At 41.7% G+C, this 23,760-nt stretch overlaps 1 protein-coding gene across 2 annotated transcripts in view; it reads right to left on the bottom strand.

Annotated features, from left to right (window-relative positions):
- Positions 1-23,760, bottom strand: part of ephb2b (eph receptor B2b) — a 115,756-nt gene that overhangs the window by 57,515 nt on the left and 34,481 nt on the right. For both annotated transcript variants that reach the window (XM_041033462.1, XM_041033464.1), the window contains exons 2-3: positions 12,770-12,849; positions 2,767-3,451 (exon numbers count right to left, since the gene is read on the bottom strand). In XM_041033462.1, the coding sequence (XP_040889396.1) occupies positions 2,767-3,451; positions 12,770-12,849 (765 nt within the window). The remainder of the gene's footprint in view (positions 1-2,766; positions 3,452-12,769; positions 12,850-23,760) is intronic.

The following is a 23,760-nucleotide window of genomic DNA, read 5'->3' as shown; positions in this document are numbered from 1 at the left end:
TCTCCTCAAGGCTCTGAGGGGAAATCAGATCTCTCTTTTCAGGGTTGTCTCTGCTGAAAGACCCTGGTGTGGTTCCTTCACTCCCAGCACTTCTTAGCAAAGAAACTTAATCTCACTTGTAAGACAATCGCAGAGAAAAAGGCCTCAGCAATTTGATGTAAGCGTCCCCTACTACTGTCAATATTTTGACAGATTTCATGACAGCATAATTATTTTCTGGGATCCCTGCCAAGGATTTAATTGTTACATGCGTAATTACACGTTTAGTTGCAAAGATGTTGGAACCAAGTATTGGCTATGTTATTAATATTACAGTACAAATAGTCTCTTTCATCTTGGCTGCTTTATGCTGTCTCTGTGGCTCCATAATCCAGCTATGAAAGGGGATATCTTACAAACCCTCCGAGGGCACCTCTCACAAATCAATTCATTACCCCATAATATCGGCAGGCAAAGGCGCATCTTTCATAGATCAATTCATTATCCAACTTCTGGCAGTTGAAAAGCAGTGGCTGACCACAGTTTCTAGCACTGATATCAGCTTTCACTGTTTAGGAGGATGAATAGAGAGCAGACCAACTGGTGGCAGCTTCCCATCAAAACAGGCTTTTTGAACAATAGAGGGACCGGAGAATAATATTCTTTTTAACTGTAATGATTTTATTTTATTTCTTGGTGAAATACACATTTCCCCGTTGTTTGCGCAGAGGCTCATAACTATTGTATGGAGCCATAAAATCCATCTCCGTGCGTAGCGTTTTGCTGCATTCCACAGCTGCACTCTCAGATAATGCATCCCTCTCATAAAGCTTTAATATTCAGTGACTCCATCACATGATCAGGGAGGACACAGTGACAGAAAGCATGGACAAAATCTGTGTGCACATATATGTGCTTCTGTCAGGATCACTACCGTCTGTCTACGAGCTCCGCAATGCTCGTATCTATAGCTTTCACTACTGCAGCAGAACTGACGAAGAAGAGAGAATGTGGTCCACAGGTAAGGAGGAATAAGCAGTAGCATGGTCAGAAATGGGAGGTGAAATGCCACAGTTGTTCAGTTAAAAAGTCTCATGCCCAGCTCCTGCGAGGATGTGAAATGGATCAACATGCTCTCCCCGTTAAGAGGACAGCATTTAATTGTATAATCCCGTTTAGCACAAAAAAACACCATGACTGAGGACACCCCTGAGATGTTCCAATCCACCACATGCAGTGAATTACATGTAGGTCAAAAAACAAGCAGATTTGTGTAATTATGCACGGACGTCGATTCAGAGTGGCTCGCTACAGCAGGGTAGTCATCGTCGCGTGCCTCTTATTGGTCTGTATTCCTTAAGGAGGAGCTGGTGCCTGTCCTCATTAGTAGTCACTGAACGGGCCTGGCAGTGTTTGCGAGGCAGCACCCATCACGTTTCCCCTCCCAGAACACAGACACTGGGGGATGTGTTGTAATTACAGACGCCCATAAGAGAGGCAGCAACACACCGATCTGAAACGCAGGTGGGTGGTTTGTTGTGCTGGGCTGGAGCAGCACGGCTCCAGTCTGCAGGCTGCACACTGTGATGCTGTTTCACGTGATCAAGATCTCTAAGCACGTTGGCCAAATACCACCTGCCAGAGTATGGATAGGGCATGGCACAGGTAAATGTTGGGTACATTGATGTTTTGAAAAGCCAAATCAATTTTCCTGTGAGGGATTCCAATTGATAGGAAAATGCAGGCAATTTTGAAAAATATCCTCTTTGTCCTCATAGATGGAAGGAGGCAATCTGCCAGACTGTCTTTGTGCCATGTGCCTTAGCTTTGCAGCGCTCTGTTCTTTGCCTGCCTGTTTTGATCCTGATCGTGTTTTTGACCTTGCCCGTGTTGGTTTGTTTTTTTGTTTTTTTGTTTTTGTTTGTTTTTTGGGGATTTTGCCTCAGTCCAACCCTTTGTACTTTGTTTGCCTGCTTGGATTTTTGTATCCTTTTTTTTCCCCCTAAGTATAGACTCCTTACTTTTACATCTGCCTCCTGACTCGTGCTCTTGGGTCCGTTTTGTAAGAACTTTGACATTAACACTGAGATTTTACAGACTCAAAATTGCAGTTCTTACTCTCTTTGAATTTCTGTTAAGCATGGGTCCTGTTAAATATGCACAGATAGGTGCTTCTCTGTGAGGAGAGGCTATGATGTTGCATCGTGATTTAAAAGAACAACATTCAAATGTGGAAGTAAGAGCCTACACACGTGCATAATGGCAAACTCAAACACCAAATTTGCATTTAATGCAATTCTTTACATGCACGCAAAGGGATTTTTGTTTAACCTTTTTATAATAGACTGGAGGTTCAATTGTAGACCTGCTACAAGGTCCAGAGCAGCTCAGAAGAACTAAACTAAACACGTTCTGTAGTCACAATTTCCAAAGGCAGCAGCGTATTTTCAGACCAAACCGTGGCCAGAATTAACATGTGAATTGCCATATTTCACTGTGTATTTCTGTTGGAAAATGAAAAGCAGGAGGCTACGATCATTTTTATGGAAATATGGTGATAGCTTCAGATGAGTAATCTATGCACAGGATTTATACCTTCCATCGTGTTTTCCATCAACTGAACAGGAATGAATAGATCTCTGGAACAGCTCACAGTGGAGAGTGCACTTCCAGACATAAACATTGCATGGACCGTATCCTTTAGTGGCTGGATTACTCTGTGATGATGACAGACTGATTCATCAAGCTTAGCAGATTTGACAAAAACACAATAAGAGCAAAACATACCTCGACAAACAGTCCCGTTCTCCACAGCTTCGTTCCCGGCCTTGCACATACAGCGCCCGATGGGTACCATCCATTCTCCATCTCCATTGCAGTACAGTTTGATGGGCACATCCACTTCCTCTGCATTGGGGATACAAACTCCTCTTGCAGCAACAAGAGAGGTGCTTTCTGCCCCTGAGAGCGTCTCCTGGAACAATGCCCCGTTAGTGATGATACGAGGACACTTCCGGTAGAAGACACGAACGGCGATGAGCGACATGCAGCCGCCATAGTCCTGGAACGCCAGGTAGAAGCCATTTCGCGACACAGGGCCGAAGCTCCGAACCTCAGTGTTGATCTTCATCACTCTGCCTCCTAGGTCCACCTGGGAGAAGCTCTCATCTGCCGCAATGGTGTCCACCTTGATCCAGGGGTTCTCCATCCAAGCTGGTGAGGTTCTGGTGGCCGTGTCGGCATCAGATTCATAGTAATAAAGATTAAACGTCTCTTTACAGGAGCCCGGTACATTGGGGATGCTACTGCAGTCCCTCACCGAGAACTTCATCTCCACGTGGATGCGCTGAGCGCCACGACGCCGGATGTACTTTGTCCGTACCCAGTTGTTCTGATTGTTGTCAAAAACATTGCAGACCTGGTACGTCCGGATGGTGTTCATGTTTTCATCGTAACCACTCACTTCCTCCCACTGTTGACAAAGAACAGACATAAACAGTGAATTTTTCCATCTCACTACTCTGACAGGGAGACCGAATTAAATAAAGATTAAAAAAAAAAAAAAAAGCATTTGGTAATTGAGGCACATAGTTATACTGATTCATTCAATTAAGTGCAATTCAGCTGTAAAGCAGTAAATGCTCCACATGTTTCTGAATAATATTAAACTGTCATAAATTCCCCACTGATACCTATTTTGCAGCAATAACAAGAATGTTTTTCATGTGCATTTTATTTTGATTACTGGCTGTGCTCTGGGCAATGTTTTGATAAATCGATTACATGGTGCAAAGAAACGTAATATTTCTAATAACTGTTAAATGGATGCATTAGACTAGTCTAAAGGAGCAAATGAGAGACAGCCTTTCCAGCATGTCCTCCTATTTCTTGAGGTGATATTGGTATATTAACATGGCCACTCACAAATTGCTTTCTCTGAACCTTATTCCAATAAATGAACTATAAAATAAAGTTGCTTTACATAACAATAACAGTCTGAGGATCAACTTATTTTACACTCGATTACACTTGAACACATTAAGGTTCAGTGTTTACAGTGTGTGTGTGTGTGTGTGTTAAAAGACTTCTGTTAGAAGACCTGCTGAGTTCCAGGTTTAGAACATTTTTAGAACAGGGTATGTGCTGGATGTCATCAGTTGCCTGGCACTTTGTACATGGCTTTCTATGACAAGTAAATCCAACAAAGAAATGTGGGAATCATTACTACCCTGTCATTTGAGACCCTACGTGGCTTATACCATCAACCAGTTTGCCTTTTTTGTCGATCTTGTAAATATGTGAATCTGCAATTAATGTTTAGACATAATTTTCAGAATAAGTATCCATTTAAAAAACTCTAACTCTTGGGATGCTGAAAAATGTAAACCATGGTTTGTGGAGGCAGACAGCTTTGATGTTTGATGTTTGCTCTCTCCTTTCCTGTCCTCTCATTGAAAAAACCATTCACATGCTGTAATGCGTTAAAAGAAACTCAAGACGTGACATTAAGTCACATGAACAGAGCAGAGAGGCTCTGGTTTATGTGATAGCGTGTCCTACTTTTTTATTGTATCTTAATAGGACACATTCATAGCACATACTGTAATGGGTTATTGACACGGCAGTGAAAGCCTCTTTCACTACAGCGAGGCAGTGAGGAAACATGACATGAATTTTCCACAATCAAAGTCAAACTAAACTGGCATAATCATATTACACAGGTAATCATATAAAGAATAATCAAGGGGCAAATTTCACTCCAGGTTTTCTGGGTATGCTGTTCTACTTCAAAGTTCACATATCGCACACCAATTTGAGTGCGCGCTCAGACTGTGCAGACTCCAGATGCAACCTCTGTGGTTTTCCTGCCCCTTGGCCATGGATCAAACCCGCTTTAAACACCATGTGCTCGAACCACTGAGCAGGTCGTGACCTTGACCTCGGCATCTCAGCCAAGGAAAAATCCCGATCTCAACCCCCAAGAGCCACTTTCCATCAGCTGCACCCTCTACTGCTTGTCCAACTCTGCCTCCCCCCCTTCACTCTTCACTTCACAGCTGATATAATTTCTCAAATTAGTGCCCACTTAGTGAGGATTTTGACAGATTTTGACGGGTTGGGAGAAGAAAGTCACCCCTCTTATTGTAAAGCAGCATTCTATCAAACACCCTCTGACTAATTAGAACAGCTTTAGTTCTTAATTCCCATGTCCTAATTAATCACTGCTAGTGTGACGCTTGGCTTGACCCAAGCCATCACAACAACCAATCTGAACAGAAAAGACTGATGTACAGCCAATAATAATAATAATACTGATGAGAGAAAAGAGGACGCAGTTTAAAAAAAAACACAACAATAAGACTTTGTTTATCTGAATCATAGATGTATTTTTTCCAAACATGTCTAATGAGTAAAACTGAAGTTTCCAAGAATGAAATCTGTTAACATTTAATTGTAAACAAGTATCTGTACACAGGACAATCAATGCTGTAAAAGCAGATTTTTCAGTTACCAAGGTTTGTTTTAAAAGGTCAGATTCATGAACCTGATTCAGGTTTGGCCCGGCTCCTCTTCACAATCTAAACATGTTTAAGTGATTATAATGCAAATCAACTTACAAAAACATTGTTTTTTTTATATTTAATCAGCAACACATTTTGATGGTAACGCTGCCAATTTAGTTATGTAAACCTAAAATCTGATCATACCTAATACCAAAATGAATGTTAATACACACCAACGTGTGATCAGCTTTAAAATCATACAAATAAAGCAGTAGTGGCCGCGTGATTATACAAGCTACCGATTCTTTGTGGTACGGCTTAAGGATACATCTGTCTTTTGGCCCGTACTGGCAGACATCATCATCCCAGGTCATGAGCAGCCATTGACCTTCCCACTTGTTGAGGGTCAGTGGGGAGGCTTTGGGCCAATTAAACAAGAGAGGACAGTCCGCTTCTACTGGGCACAGAGCTTTGGACAATCGCAGTTTAATAAAATGAATGTGGAGACAGGTGGGGGTTTCTGCTAATGAGGGATGCAGACAGGGGAAACTGCAGGGGAAAGTGTTGGCAGTGATGTGGGGGGAAGGGTTGAGCCAGGCTAAAAAAGACCCCAAACAAAATGTGTTTTGATGGAGGGACCCTTTTTGTCCTGTCATGGCCTCTTTGGCCCGCTTTCATCACAGCCAGTGGAGGGAAGCAAATGGGGCATAATAAGAGCCCAACGATCAAGCACGGAGTGTGAAATTAGAAGAAACGTCTTCATTTTCACAGCTTTTTCCCCTGGCTCTTTACCGAGAGTGCTGTAAAAGGGTGGTCATGTGTTTTTAAGTATAGAAGGTGGAGGTAACGCTGGCGGTGGATGTCAAGATGGATTAGTTAGAGGGGATGAGCTGCCCTCAGATGATAATGGAAACAAAAACTCCAGCTTATTCTGCCGAGATCCTGTTACATTCGGCAAAATGCTGTTTTTCTGGTTCTGAGTGTGGAAGTCGACAGCCACTGGGGCTAAGTGCACTGAACAGTGCTTTAATAGAACACAAAATAAATAGACGTTTAAGACCAGAATGATCAAAGACTTCATTTTTCTTCATAACCAGAGGCATAACTAACATTATCAAGAGCTCATTTGCATTTGTGAAATATTTTGGGTATTTCTCAAAATTATTAGATGTAAAACTCTAAAGACTTCAAGGTAAACAACACGCAAAGGGTTTTTCACGGTACACTGAATGCGCTTTCCTTCCTCTGAGAAACTCCACACACAAAAGCATAGCCTTACGATGAAAAAGCAGTGGTGTGAAACAGAACACACGGCTGGCTCCAAACAAAAGCACGCTGTTTTATGTTTTAATTGCTCTCGTCTGGGTCCTGAGTCTAATAATTCTGGGTCGAACAGTGTTGGTAAATAATTTTCTGTTCCCGGTTTAACCTGCTGGGTGTTACCCAGTCATTATTCCAAGTAGACTAAAATAAACACTAGGAATCCTGCATGTAATATTGATGCTTCAAGTGTATTAGTCATTTTCAGTATACTGTCAACAGAGCCATAGTGAAGCCGTTAGCAAACATGGGTGTTGCACAAATATTACCAAAAAGTCAGTTTTAAAAATAATGACCTTGGCAACTGTTCCCGTTTATAACTAAATTAGTATTGAGGAACATGATCCTGTACAGCGTGTACTGAATCTGTCTGATAAAAGCCCACACCTGCTGTTTAGATAAAGCAAGTTAGAGTTACATGCAACTGCCTTTGTTCTCTTCTCAAAACAAATTCCTGCACCTTTATCTTCCTGCAAATCAAACCAATTTTCAACTGTTTCAACCGTTTTCATGTCATCTCTACCTTCCCACAGCAGCCTTGGGTTCACTGACTGGTGAGCTATAGAGCCTGTAATTTATATAATGCTAGAGCAGCAATATTGTAAGACAAATGCCCTGCGCAGAAAACCTGTCTGAAGTGAATACAGATTGTGGAGGCTAGTAGAGACTACTATATGTCAGCTGCTCCTCTCTTCCTCTGGAGTTATACGAGGTGTTACAGTTCAGTGACGCTCACCGAGAATGAGCCTGAGAATCAATATCTCCTCCGCCACTCGAGGAGAAAGAGAGAAAAGTTCAGCTGACCTGCAATCCATACGTCTCCATGACAGTAGGTTTCTGCTTTATCTGTAAAGCCAAGCGGAACGCATTGTCAAGCCTGAATTATAGACTGGAGTCACCCCTACAGCTGAGACGATTCAACAAAGGGAGCTCTTTGCGTCATTCACCAACCCTAAACGATAACATTAGTCCAAGGTCTCAAACGTCTTTGGACCTTTTTGCAACAGCTAATTACCAAACTCCTCTGTAAACACATTATGCAGGAGCTACTGTACACCGTTGCTGTTGTATATTTACATCTTGTCCATTTAACTGACATTTTAATCCAAATTGGTTTACAGTGAGAGTGCAGAGGGGTTGAGTGTAGCGCTCAAGGACAAATACGCCAGGTGTTTGTATATAGAACTTAATTACAGTTATAGCTTTAAAGGGATTAACAACAGCCACATTGACTCAAAAGATAAAATCAGCAACTTACAGCTGTTAATCCTAAATGGAAAAACAGTGGAAGAAACCTTGAAAATGGCCTCACGTCTCACTTTAAGCACAGGCAGGCGAGCATCAGCAGCCTACAGCCGGCAAAGAGACTCGTGGCTGCTGATGTGTCTCCTGTTATATTGCTCTGTTGGGACTACTACGCTCCGCAAGCAACACAGTCAAGTTGTCAGAATTCTCAATTTCCTGTACATCTGCACAACCAGGAAAACGTAGCCAACGCACGGACAGTCAACAAGTTTGCTGGCTGCGAAAAAGCTGACCACAGCTACGCTCCTCATGGACAACCGGTCGTCAACAACCAGTCAGGATTCTGATGAACAGATCTGTCTGGCAAGCACAAGTAGAAGAGTTGTTGATGGTCATTACAGTCATTCAAAGCTGTTTGAAGGGCTGTAAAACTGTTATTTGGAATACCAAAGGAATAATCAACCCCAAAACAAAGGACCGCATCCATTACCGCACCCATCACTGGGGCCAACTGCAATTTAAGATGTTATTTTATAGCTTTTATATTTTATTACGTCTTTTCATTGACCAAAAGTAGGTTACTTCATGAAAGACAATGACAAAGCAGCACTAAACGCAACTTTGTTCGACATAAAGATATAGCTGCACAAGACAGCTACAGTAGGAAACAGCCTTTTCTATGGCCTACAGCTGGTCAGAATAAAGCGACACATCAGTCAAGTCGCAGTGTGAACGCACTGTCAGAACACTCAAAGATTTAAAGGTTTCTCTGTTTTGACACAGCACGAACTGTGTATTTCTCACGTCTTGTCGTTACAGTGTTTGAATTAAGCTGAACTAGCTTCACGATCCACAGCCACATTACATATGACCGCTCTATCACTGACAGAAGTAAATAAATTATTCACACAAAAGCAAGGAGAGAGACCCGGCGGAAAACTCCCGGGGCACAGTCGCCCCATTTGCAGTTGTGGGAAATCTGTCAGAGCAGGAGTGCCTTCCCCAGAGGGACAGAGGACAAATGACACCCACTCTCTGCATTCAATTACCACGAGAGAGGCCATGGGAGCCAAATCCTGCAGGAGACCGGGCTTCACAGAGAGGAGAGACTCATACACACACACAGACTTAAGTAGAACTGTCTGCTGCAGTCAACTCCAATTACCACTGTCCACTACTAATGCACAACATGTGAAACTCGAAGAACAATTCCATCTTTTAGCCCCATTCCACAACGTTAAATGTGGATTATGTTTGCATATTTCTTTGCAAAATTCCTAAAGCATAATTTCACAGACTTTAATTGTGAATCACAGAAAATTAGTGGTCACTTTAAATCCCAGTGAGTCCAATATAGTGAAATAAGTTCAGCAAATTGCTCGTAAAGAAAAAGAAAGGCTATGTGGACAAAAAGCATGCCGTGTGGGTCTGCCACAGATGCCCACAATTATATGTAAACAACCTCAATCTTATTTCAAAGGAATCTTAATACAATATGAGGTATCTCCGATAAATCACAAGGAACTGATTTGTTTCACAAACATTTTGCAACATGCACGGGCCTTCCTGCAAAACTCAGCTGTGGTGTGTCCCCGAGTGACACTAGATATATCCCGGTACAGCACATTATGACACATCCATAATGATAACCTAACCCACACACACCACCTCATTATGTTCTCCGCCTGTGCAGAAGACCTCAGTTTTCCTTCCACAGTAGCTCAGTAGAGTGCTCCCTGCAGCCAGAGGTCTATTTCTAAATGGCTGCTGTTGTCACTTCAGCGTAGCAGTGAGCGGGTCAGGAGGTCTGACCTGATGTTCACATGTCTCTCAGCTCCACTTGAGAAGAAAACATTGACCACTTAACCCTGCTCTGCTAGCCAGCTGCACATCAGCTCCGTGTCACATAGCAGATTCTCAACTGGTCAAGATATCTGAGTAAGTTTACACAGACTAATGTTAAAAGGAGCCACACAAGTGTCTTTGCAGTATAAAACAACAAGCAGCTCTTTCTCAGTGTATTCTGCGGGTCAGTAAATGTAAATCCAAAATGTAAAGTCGTTGTTAAACTGTCCCAGTTAATTATACGTATCAACATCATTATATCGTATGCTGTGCGTCTCTTGGGGTTTCACAAAGTTGCCTCTCAGACATATGTCTACATGACAGTCCAACTATAATAACTGCACCAGTTTGCATGTGTGGGTGGAGTGAGGCATATGATACGTGTGTTTTATTGCCAGAGTCTAAGATTTGTGAGAAGACAGTAAACTTCCTAAACTGCTCTGGGATAAACTCTGGTTTAGTAAATACTGCACTAGTTCTGAATGTTGTTGGCAGTGCTATGAAGAATTATGAAGATGTCTTGCTTGTCTGGCTCAGGGACAACATAGGTTTGGCTGTCACTTTACATAATTAAAAGGAAGAACTGCCTCGCTATACACAGAGAAGGTTATAAAATTTGATTTACACAAGCTGAGGTGTAATATTGTTTTACACACAAATCACTTTCGAAAACCTCCCGGAGGAAGTTGATTTTATAGCTGTATTTGAAGGAAGTTCTTATACTAATAATTTGATAGACGTTATTCAAATATCCCGTAAAATAAAAGAGTAGAATAGCACCAACTGCCATAACATTTCTGACTTAATATCATACTGTTACTTGTTTGCGTTTCCATTGTGTCGCCAAGTATCACATGTCAAGTTAGGATATATTTCATGAAGCCATACAGAGTAGTGAAAGCCAACTGCTGGTGCGGCGCTCTGCTGGATGTTACTGATCCACCGCCTAAGCCCATGAAGCCATGCATATATGTGTGTAAGACAATAGCTTCTGTAAAGCACCTCTTGCTGTTATACTGAGCGGGACAGCGAGCTCTGTTTCCACACCTGTTGCCCTGGGCCTTAAGGGACAAGCTATCTTCATCGCTCTCACTCTTCACTTTCCAGTGGACTGTGCTTTCGACAAGCTCAGCCATATCATCATAAAACGTCAGTGCCCACGCTGATAAGGCCAACCTATACCTGACTAAACCCAGGGGCTTAGGGACTTGTTCGCATTTCATTGCACTCCAAGAGAGGGATATATATCGAAGCTGCATGTGGAGGTTTTCAGAAAGGAGCACGGAACTATCTGAAGTCAGAAGCAGAAAATAAGTGCACGCATTCAAAAGTCGTCATAGATAAGCCTTTCAGAAAGACTGAACGTGAAGATATTTGATTTGGAAGAGAAAACTACCTCAGAATCAGGCAGTACACCACATTTACTGGAACAGAGATGACTCCAGCAGAGCTTAGAGGTCTTTAGTTTGATGTTAAGGCCCTAATTTCACCTCACTTTGGCCAGTGTGGCCATTCTTACATCACAAAATAGTTTGCAACCGTGTCCATTTCTTTTTTCTTTACGCATTCAACTTGTATGTCTTAACTTTCCACTTAGTATTAAGCCTGATTATGAAATATGGGTTGCGTGAATGTTTTGCTGAATCTAACATTTTGCAAAGATGAAAGGAAGATGTGATGTAAACTGTCTTTGGAGTCGGTATGTGTGTGCGTAAGCTCGCCCTGTGAAAATTGGATCCAGAGCTGGAGACAGAAAAGGAAACCAGGCGTCTTTGTGCTTTAGTATTGATTGTAGGAATTAGCAGGAAGGAGACAACGTGCCCTCAGGTTGGGAGAGATGAAGTTGTCCTAAATTATTGCTGAACAACTTTGAAGTTGTATCATGGAACTGTTGGAGGCCAGCTCTCTCTATGCAGCCATTTTTTGCTCTTTTTTTTTTAGTGCAAAAAGACACAGCATGATAGAGTATAATTCAAACCATCTTTAATACAAACCACAGAAGCATAAATAATTGAATAAAATCGGCGGTGGTTTTTTGAAATGCACCAGCAAATAAGTCTACAACATTTTTTCTCTCTTTTGGACCCATTCTAAGAAGTCTAAATCCTGTGGTGGGGAAAGAAGTGAAGGAGACTCTGGTTTTGGCTGGCTTTAAGTGGGCCTGGCTTGTATGTGGCTAGGAGGAACCAATGCCCTGGCAAACCATGTGGAAATACTGTGCATCAAACACCAACAGGGCCCATATAAAACAAAGCTTCAAGCCTGGCATGGGAACACACATATTTAGCTTAAAGTGTGATTGTTCATTCATAAAGCGCTTGTCATGAATCACAAAGTTCAGATGAGGCTAAAAAACCTGGATCATTCATGGAGGGATAACTCAAAAGAAAGTGGGGCTGGTGACTTTTCAAAGGTAGTAGAAACGAATGAGTCTTTGTGGAACTACAAAAATGTGGTGGAGGTTTTCTTCTTCAAACATCTCCAAATGTGGAGTTTATAGGCCAAATGTTGCTTTGTTGAATTCAAATTTAAAATTATTTCTCTCTAACTATGCAGTTGGACTTTTTTTCCCCCGGATTTTGGAGGAAAAGATTTAGCTCACTGTGGGGGGCAGGAGGGCTCATTAATTGATCTTTGACCTTAGAGTGAGAAACCAAAACAATGGCTACCAACAGAAATAAAGTTATTAAAGGGGACGGAGCAAGTTAACACATTAGCTGCACTTTTAACAAAGAAGAGGGCCACCTCACACCTTACCTTTGTCACAATGAGAATGCCCTAAAATTGGTTGGAATTATGTTTTTACTTAAATAATAATTTAATTAAACCTTTATTACCAGAGGCAGAGCATACTGAAACTTGAGCCTGTTACTTACGCTGTTGTCACTCGACCCTGACACGGGGTAGACTGTCCAACCCAGCTCCGCCGTGGCTGTGGTGGAGTCCATGAGCGTCTCTGTGGAGATAATTAAAGAAAGAAGGTGGTCAGATCATCTCCTGACAACAGGCTTGAGCAGTAACTTCTATTACTACCAATAGAAATTGACTAATAAACTAACAGAAATTTTTTTTTTTACAACACTTCAAAACTCAAACTCAAAATTTCATCACAGTGAATAAGTTGATTAACTGGTTATCTTGGGTTTGGGAACATTCATAACATTCTTCACTAGTTTTTAAATTAACCTAGATCATAAAAAAAAGTAACTGACAGAATTATCAATGATGAAAATTATCATCAGCTGCAGGCCTGCTATAGAGACCCGCACTGATACAATGCATGTGATAAGGCACAGACAGATTGCTAGTTCGATTGCTAACAGTTTCACAACAGGTCAGACACATCCCGGTCAGCAGAAGTATGCCATCATCCATATAACTCTGTGGGGGAAAACAACAGGCTGGAAAAGCAAATCTCCACAGAACAGAGAAGGGGCCACCCTTTGTGCCGCAGACAGAAAACACCTCTGGTAATTGGGGTCAAAGAGAATGTGTCTCTTGTCTGTCATGAGGCGCTCAGCGGCACACAGTCCACCAGCTTGACCCAACTGTCTGTCATACGCTTACTGAACCACTCAGTGTCACCTTCTTTCCCTCTTTCTTCTGTACCCTCTGTACCCATGCCCTCGTGCCCTCTTTTCCGTACGTGACATCCTCTCAGTTCAATGCCACTCTCTGTATGGAACAGAGGCCCGGTCTAATGAATTTCTCCTGCTGATTAGGCCTGTGTCAGTCCTGTGCTCCAGTGTTGAGCTGCAGCAGATGGAGAGAGCATTCATCAGGTTCGAGGCGTCAGCTGCAACCCCAAAATGCCACAGAGGGATTTAGAAACCCACTCGACAAACACGGCTACTAAGCTTAGCATAAGTCACAGCCAGCGACTGTAATACAGGTCTGGCGAATGACTGCATTCTGCACTGGCTCTTCATTAATATTGTCATATGAGCTGCTTGAATTGGTGCTAATAGCATGGGTTAATTGAAAGTAGATCCTATTGAAGAAATAAAACAGAGCCCCTGAAATCAGAAGTATGTAAATGTTCTTACTACAGGTAATGAGTGGAGGAAATCAAAGACAGAGGATCTGAAGTTACATCTCGCTGGATTTTGTTTAACGCTCACCGCGCACTCAGCTCTGTACCAGCCTGCAGGATATTTTAGAGACTTCCAGTTGTTTCATAACCCTGGATTTCCTCTGGTTTATATTCCAGCGAAAGCCACGGCTTTTAATTAACAGGCTCCACACGCATCAGTTTATTTCAAGGCCTTCTGCTGACTTTCTGCGTCTCACCCGTACTCACAAGGCATAATACTAGATTTCACATCCTATTCAGTTATCACAAAGCCCAAATCGTATAATTAGGCAGATGAGACTGCAATTGAGCAGCTATTGATAACCTTGTGTATGACTCAGAGCCGAGCGGCGTACATGGGTGTTAGGCAGTGAAATGGTAATTATCCCCCATAATGATAACGATAATTAGTGGAGGAGTAAAGTGAGAATAATGAACCCCCTCTGTGGTGGTTTAGGGAGTGTTGTGGGGGAACAGGGAGCGAATTTCCCCAGGAATGCTAACACAGACTGGGTGACTCCCCACCCACTTCCCCCATCCTCCTCTTTCTCTTTTTCTGTCTGTAGCCACACATTTCCTCTGTTTCTACCCACGACTTGTATCCTTTCTCTCAATAACTGTCCCTTCATTGTCTCTACTGTCCTGCTCCATCTCACCTCTTTCTCTTCCTTCTCCCTTTTCCCTCTCTTTTATGTTCTGTCTCTCTCCTGCTATCAGTGGCCCACGGGCTGGACAAGTCATACCTCACCCTGAAAGACTGATCACTTTTCTTCCTCCTGCTGTCTACACTTCAGTCCTGGCAGCCACACCGATTCATTACCTCCTGTGGAGCAGAGCAGCACATAGCTCACCACTGTCAGCCACTGCCTCGCTCTCAGTCTGAACCCCCAGCCGCGGCAGAGCGTGGCTGCTCAGCAAGACCCACTGGCTCTTAATCAGGCGGGGGACAGGGCGCAGAGGTTCTCCTCTGAATGCAACCACAGGAATCACTTATTTTTGTTTTTTCTTGTGGACACTTGTTTACAATGTGACCATTTGAATTTTGTCGCTCATGGGACTGGTGGTGATGTCCTCTGAGAAAGGGGTTTGAGAGCACAGACAAGCTGTCCCACTGCGACCGTCTACTACGTTTAAGGGTTGTCTCCATCAACACTATGTGAGAAAAGAGGTGCAGACCTGAGAGGACTGTCAGCAGAGTAATAATCACAAAAAAAAAAAAAAGTACAGGAAAGCAAACAGTCTTCAGGCACTCTTAGGCAGAGGAAGGAGAAAAGTTATATTACAACTCTTTAATAGGTCGAGTAATGACTTACAGGGTTTGGACCTCACAGGAACTCCATCAGGGTGGAAATGGCAAAAACAGATTCATTACACCTGGTACTTTAGACTTTAGACAATACACCAGCAGTTAATGTAGAACACCAGGTGTAATCAGTCTGTTAACTATATCAATTAAGGTGAAGTAATCAAGGTGTATTAATTTGAAACCATTATACCCAACTAAATAAAGGCTTTTACAGTAACTTTACTCCTCGCTCTGCCTAAAAGAGCCCGAAGAACATTTCCTTCTCTTTGTTCAGCTTTTGCAACTTCAAGCGCATGTGAAATTGATTGGCTTTGTCTTAGGACTGTTAGGACTTTTCAGTATTTAATATAAAATAAAATAAAATAAATAAATAAAATTTGCTTTCATATTTCAGAAAGCACCGTTTATCTTTTTTACTTACACAGAAATACATAGTCAGCAACTTATTTATTTTTAACTTATTTGCATTTCCCCACATTTTTATATTTTATGAGCTGTGCTGATAACCGTGTTACTGCAGCTCAGTTGATTAGTGTCTTCTCTCAGAGAGACAATCATTTGTAACTAATTCTGGTATTTTTTTTAGTATACCCCATTAAATGCTTAAAACAATGACTTTCCATGGTTAATCTAACTTTACTCAGTATATAGTACAATGTCTGATGCTGTGCAATCATGTTTGTAGTGTAGTGAATTTTCAAAACATCAGAATGTGATGTTGAGGAGGACACATCTAATGATCTGAGACATGATGACAGATTGTAGCCTCTCACTTTCCCGCTTACAGTGGTAAAGCGTCTTTGCATTATTTGTGTGGCAATGGAGAGTGATGCATAAAAGTGTTATAACTGTTTAACTGAGCTCATGGGAAAATGACCTCTACGACGGCAGTCAAAGTCAGCAGCAATACCTGGCTGACTGCACGGACAGAAAAATGTTTTTAAGTATAAAACATTAATGTGCAAACCTTCATATATTTTTCAATAATTACAGAGAGTATTAACAATATGATAGTAAATAATTAAAGCCTGGATGTCTTTTTTTTTTTTTTAAACTTGATACCCTTGACTGTGGAGGGGGCTATGAATATGCAATGAGACAGAGGAGTCTAAGAAAAGCCTGCTAGGCTGAGAGTGCTTCCTCCAACACTTCCTGAGACTAAGGAGAGAGTTTAGTGCTGATCTGAGAGAGAGCTCTCCAGTGAGAGGCTGTCTGAAGTGACAGGCGGGGGGGAGAGGAGGGGGGCTGTGGTACTACAACAACACTCCTCTTCTCTAAGAGGGGTCAATGCTGCATCTCAGCTTTCTAAAGAAAGCAACAGCATTTTCAATGAGGGATACAGAGAAGTGCTGTTCACAGAAAAGACATTTCAGCTCAAACAACCACAACGAGTAAGAAAATATACATTTTATCCATGCAAACAGAAAGACTTCAGACTCAAAATTGCAAAGGAGACACTGCGTTCCAGCATTAATAAATGAGAGCAACAGAGGATTTTGAGGGTACAATATTAATATGCTGTGCATGCTGCATTTCACATCATTCACTTTGCGAAAAATGTATTCATCCGTTTACTATGTCTGCACCAGGCATTGTTTTCTCTCGGGGTTTTTTTTTTTTTTCTTCTTTCTGCCGGCCTGTTTCTCAGCATTTCCAGTTGGTTTACAATGGTGACTGACCATTCATGCTTTGTCCAAAGGGCAAGGAAATCAGGGTTTGACAGATGGATGGCCAGTTAGTCAGAGCGAACAGACAGATTTCTGCGGTCTGAATGATGGATGGAAACTTTCTCTGCTGCCATGAGTAATCCTTCAACTAAACTACACCTTCCAACTCATGCACCTTTTCCCCAGGCAGAGAACACAACACGTGCAGCTTTCCCAACAAATTTACATTTCTCATCTATCTATCACAAGTACATACATGCAGATGTGTGCTCATGTGTAATTATATTGTTAAATGGTTGACTTGAGATATTTCTCCTTGGCTCTGCTTTTCTCAGCGTGAAGAAGCCGATTTGACAAATTGCTTTGCAACTTATTGCATCACTGTTGAGGAGAAGCCCTGCATATAAATGACTCTGACATGGTAGTTCAAACCAAAATCAAAGAAAATATACCAATTTCCTAACAAAGTAGCCTATATTTAGGGCCTGCAGTTTAATGAGGGTATTTTGAAGAAGCAATTGACCTCCAAAACAGCGTGAAGCAGCTTGCAGGCATGACTTCTTTTTATCTTTCTCGCCAGCAGAACTGCAGCCTGTCCTCTCTATGGAACAAATCCCTCAACATTCAATTTAACATTGACATAAACCACATATGGTGCTTTCCATTGCTGTGATAATGTCAGCCAAAGGGGCTAGAAAACAGCTAAATATTCTGCCCATAAAAGCCTGCCATGTTGTGTTTAGTTCCGTTTTAACCACCGATGAAGGCTGCATGTGAATTTACTTGCATTTCACTAAACACCTGAAACCAGAGTATTTGATGGCAAATGTGGGAAGATTGTGGTATGCACTGCAGTTGCACAGTAACACGAGCAAGCTGTTCATTGTGCTAAAAACAGAACCGTATATGGTGGACCCCGCACGGAAATCTGCCCAGATTAAGGGGCAAGGCAATGATATACCCCTGAGGGAGCCAGTGCAAGTGCAGAGACATGATTCATAGCTTTAATGATGGACAGGGCTACTGTATGGCCTGTTGGAAAGAATAACAGTCTGTTTCATTTAGAGGTAAAAAGTGGATGGAGCCCCTGGTCCAGAGCAACCCAGCTCAACTTATCTGTCAGCACAAGCTGGGCCCATTAAGGTACAGCAGAGCTCCCACCACTGTCACATAACAGCATATCCCTGTGTGTTAAATGAATTCTTAATCCCACTTTTACAATGAAACGGGGGCTTTGTGGACCATGTGGCACTGGCCCAAACCCCAGAAACACAGCTTTTTTCCCCCCCTTGTATTCACGACTCAAGGGCAGACTGGCACGCAGCCCTGGGTATCCAAGGCAAAACCCGGTGTGTCATTGGTGAGACATCACTCACTTGTCAGGGAGATTTATGCGGTGTGGAGGTTGCGTTGTTGGGTCCTGAAAAGACAGGTCTGGATTTGGGATGATGATATAGGTGCTTCTGGGAACGATGGGGTGGGGATCAAAGTTCAACCCCACCTCATCAAGGCTGCAGAGTGGTGTGTTTTCCAAGGCAAGGAAAGATGAGGGAGGAAGCTGGGTGGTTGATTTTGGCAGAAGACGCTGCAGTGTGAAATATGGTACCACACACACAAACACGAACGTACAGAAAGTAGAGCACTTTCAGAGCACTAACTGTTGACAGAATGATACAGCATGGCGTTCCCAGGGGCCTCAAGCAGGATGTACGACAGTAATCCCTACACAGCCGAGTTGTGTTATCAGTCAGTGTAACTTAACTTGTCAGCAAGGGCAAGGGGCAATAGCCAAAAACAACTTTAAGAGAAGCAGAAATTATTTGACATACGATAGAAAATTTGGACTGTGTGCCTTTAACTACGCATCTCAGGGATTTATTTTATATTTCTGATGATGCAATACAGTGTAATCTCATTTGTTGTCCAAAACATTCAATAACCACATACTGTATGGGCTGCTGCATCAACAAGCCTGTTGTCTTCTATTCTAAGAATAGACATTTACACAGTATATTCACAACAGCAGATATTCTTTTTGTATGGGGAGGAAGCTGGTGCAGCATATCTTCCGACAGAAAGTGCCGCATTGTGGCTTTTTTATGGCCTTTATGTTGCTAGGCTAACCAGTCTCTTTATGTCCGTTTACAACATGTCTCACTCAGAGTGAGTCATCCCTATTAGTCTTTAGTTAAGAGGAGGACTATACTCTCCCTGGTGTAACAGCATCACGGGTAATCTTTCCCAGTTGGACCAGCCTGTAATTATTTCTCCATTTTCAAAAAGTCCTTTTTCAAAATCCGGTTTCAGAAAAGCCAGGTCGTGTCTTTTATCTGGGCCTATAAATCCCTAAAATCTATAGATGCAAAACACAACTAAAGCTCTGCTAATACAATAACTAAATGCTCTGTAAAACGAGACAATTTAGCCCACAATCCAGCAAGAACATTTATTTATTCAACAATCCACTATTCAACATATTATTTTTTCAGTAACTGTCACTGTCTTATCTCACCCCAAATTACAACACCCCACTGTCATGCCAATCATCTCAAAGTGTAGCTTTTCTTTCCATGCATCAAGATGTGTTTTTGCTATTAGTGACACCTGTAGGTGTATCATTAGTGTAGTTTCACCATTAAAATGTAGTTAGTTCTGAGTGACACCATATTTCATGGCAGCGAGACATCAATCTAAGCAATAAATTGCAAGCGGGAACAGCCACCTGGCCAATCATAAGCTGTGTGGAAGAAACCTGGCTAATAACACAGGCTAGAGGATTTATAAGTACACTTTCCATATTTCCCAAATCCCTGACAACCCACTGAGACCTGTTTAACAGATCAGTACATTTTAAATTTTGCAGTGGAAAATTCTGTAAAAGTGGGTCCCACATTTTTATAAGCAGCAGCTGATGAGAACATGCATATGATTCAAAAAAGAGGCCGTACAAGTGACATTCATCTATCCATCCAATCATTTTAAGTGCCGCATGAGCACTGCCAGTGTTCATCTACGAGTGTGGTGGAAATACCTGCAGCAAAGTTAAACAGGAATGTACAAATCACTTCTCATCAAAGTGACAGCTTTTCAGATACCACTACTAATTGACTTGATGGAAATAATCATCACAACCCTCCCACGCATTGCCTACAAGCCATTAGCTAAAAGTGGATGATTAAAAAATGTACACAGCTCATGTAAGAGCATGAAGGAATCCTTTATTTCACGGATGTGTGGTCCCTGGTTTTCACGTGAGGGATTTCACTCCCTCTCTCTCTTCTATCTTTTTCATTTTCTTGGTCTCTTTCTCTCCCTGGTCCTTGATTAGGCCTGGTAATGACAGAGCTAGGGGCCCTGTAGGAGCAGTGTGACCATGATATGCTTGTATTAGTCCAAAAGACAAGATGTTCCCCCCAGCTTAAAATATACTCAACTGGAAGTGTGGGAGCAAAGGGACCCATTTCCCCTCCTAATTTGTCCTACATGAGATGATGTCTGTGGTAATCAAGGGAGCAGCTATCTCCATGCCAACAGTTTTGATTGGCAGCTCTGGCAAATTGTGGGTTAGCAGAGGAGGTGGGTGACACCAACCGAAAAGCGTGAGGGAGCTGATGCATGCACCAAAAAAAAAAAAAAAGTGCTGTGGAGCGGAGAGTGATAGGTGCTGCCTTGCTGCTTTTTCAGCGCCCCAAGAGTTTGACTTTGGTTTGAAAAGGAACTGTGTGTAAACATATGTGTGCACACATTAGTGTCTTTGAAAACCTGTGTGAAAGAAAGGTACCTCTTTTTTTATTGTGACGGCCTGTCCTTGTTTGGCTGATAAAAGGATTCACCCTCTATTTGATATCTAGTCAAACTACATCCTCCCACATTATGCGTGCCAAGGAAAGTCGTTAAAGTCTGATAAACAAATCCATTTTATGACCTATTCTACATCCTTTTAAAGACCCTTTCATCCTCTGAAATATCCTTTAAAACCTGCTGTAAATTCCTGTGCAGAGGCTCTGGCTCCTTATCATCTGAAGTTTGGTGATAGGGTTGACCTGCGGGCAGTGCTGCCTCCTGGCAGAGCTGCATTTAGGTCAGAGACTAAAAAACATCAATGAATAAAATGTCCATCAGTCAGAGAGTAAATCCCTACCTGTTCCCTAATCACAGCAAGTCCTAAAACTGTGCGCGCCCAGGACATGGCCATGTGTAGTTTATGGTTTTAGACAAGCTCGACATTTACATGTATTTTGAATCTGAGACCTCTTACTAGCAAAGAAATGTAACCCTATCATGCTATCAAGTATATTTGTCACTGTGGTTTCAGTATTTTCCAAGTAAAATCAGAAATATTTTAACTAGAGATATTCACAACCACAAATATGCTAGAATACTGCAAATATACACTGATTTTTTTTTTTTCGGTAAATGAAGGATCTGGCAAATGGTGATTGAAACTTTTTATTGAAACAACAATGTGGATGGTAACAGGCAGCCTTCAAAAAGACATCTGTGAAGAACAGCACGTCCTGACAAATCAGTGATCCAGTAAACTGCACAAGCTGGACTATAATGGAGAAACATTCAAAAGGAAAGGAACTCAAACATAGTTGTACTGTCGCTGTCAGCTGGACCAAGAATATTCACAAAGTGGAAAAAAATATCAAATAAAAGACAGGCCACAACCTCTTAAAATAAAAATAATGATAATTAATATAAAACTATAATATCACTTATGTCCTTTTTTTGTTCATCACATCGAGACAACACCTTTTAAGGTGTTTGTAATTCACATAGTGGAGCTGTCTTACAAATTTAGCTGCATTCAGGTCCGTCAAATCTCAACTTTCAGCTACTCTATTTGAACCAGACGTATACATTCAGCTGAATTAAGCCCTTTAAAGCTTGAATTTCAGTTGCTCTATTTGAGACACATCAGCGCTGTTTAAAGATTTAACAACACCCTGCTGCTGCAAATGACAACTGAAGACCGCGGCATGAGCTTGACAAATTAGTTTTGCATGTCATCATATATCAAACAAATCTGTCTCAAAAATGCCTTACACGCCATGTTTTCGTTTTTTTTTTTTTCCTCGGGTTTGGTTTCTGGGTCAAGTACTAGGGGAGAGAGTAAAAAGATCCTTAGACTTCCCTGTGTTTAATGATAAATGTGACTCATCTGGAGCTGTGAATGTTTCATGAAATCAAAATAAATGAGCAGTCGCTCCTTGCCGCAAAACTGTGTGTATTTGTCTCAGGCTAAGTTATGATTACAAGCAATCACACACGCAAACAAGGAACCCTTGCCGTACTTGAAATGTTGTTCTGAAATAATCAGCTTTCAGGAAATCAATCTGTTATAAAACTTCACTGATGCAGTCAGGAAACATAGAAAAACTTTTAATTAGCTTCTGTAATACATCGGGTTGCTCGGCCCTCTCCTTTCATGGCCCATGCGCTGTATGCTACTGAAGGAACAAAGACCAATTGCTTGTTGACCTTAGTCCATATACACAGACACTCTTTCACATAGCCACATGCTATAACACATCCCTATTCATACAAACTTCTGTGTACTGGTAGGCCATTATGAAGTCTTGTAAACTGTGCGACATTGTGTTTACCTGGTATTACCTTGAAGTTTACTTAGTTTTTTACAAGATACTGATAAATTACCATAACTGTCACAGTCACAAGAGTTTTTTCTTAGAAATTAAATAATAAATACAATATGGTGTTTACTGGTGACTCTATTTGGGTCCTTAGAATAAATGTCTGCATAATAAAGAACAAGAAACAAGTTGTTGTGGGTGGTGCACCAGTTCTGTCAACGCCACAGACAGAGGAAGATTAGAAGCATTTCTTTTCTTGCTCTAACCTATATCTTTGTGGAGATTATATCTATGTTTTCTGAAATACACAGAAAAATCATAACCAAGATAAAAATAAAAGAAAACAAAAAAGCTGGCACGTCACTATAAAGAATTTCACGTGTCCGAGCACATCTGCAGTAGGAACTGGCACCAGCTGCACTCATCTCTTGCAGGATTTCACCATCACTGTCATCCTATGAGCAAAGAAAAACAACCCTGGAGTGCATACTGTTAAATTAAATTGGCAATACATTTGATTGGCAACGCCTCCACAAAAAAAAGATTCCTTGGAACAAAGACATAAATTACAAGAGTTCAAATTAGTCATTCAACTATCGTTGCCTATGAGCAACTTTCTTTCCTCCCCTAATGACTATATTTTTCCTCCGTTTCCAGGTGTGACACTTACTGCCGATTTGTCATGCAGAGGAGTCTGAACAGTGTTATTGACGTGCAAGAGTATCACAGGGTCAAACTAGGGGAGCTGATCTCTTGCCATTCGATACAGCCTGTCTGCCAAGAAAGTCATTGGATCAGAATTGTTTCTCTGCCTGGGCAGATATCACAGCACCTGACCTTCCTCTCCCCACTCAACACACACAAACACAAACACAACACACACACACACACACTTGTACTTATATCTTTGTGAGGACACTAACCATTTGAACTGAATGTCTAACCCTAATCAAAACCCAATTCTAACCTGAACGCTACAACCAAGTCTTAACCCTCAAACAGCCCTTTAAAGTTGTGAGGACCAACCAAAATGTCCTCACTCCGTAAGGTCTATTCTTTTTTTTTTTTGGTCCTCACAAAGATAGATGTACAAGTACACACACGCACACACACACTCTCACACATACCAGTCCATCCACCTCCCAGACCTCCTGCTAGTTAATCAATGCCGTGGTGTACTCAGCCAACATATTTTCTCACTTTTCTATCGCTTGATATTAGA

The sequence above is a fragment of the Toxotes jaculatrix genome, chromosome 3, assembly GCF_017976425.1.
Source record: "Toxotes jaculatrix isolate fToxJac2 chromosome 3, fToxJac2.pri, whole genome shotgun sequence".
Lineage (NCBI taxonomy): Eukaryota > Metazoa > Chordata > Actinopteri > Toxotidae > Toxotes > Toxotes jaculatrix.
This window is presented reverse-complemented; position numbering and strand designations above follow the sequence as displayed.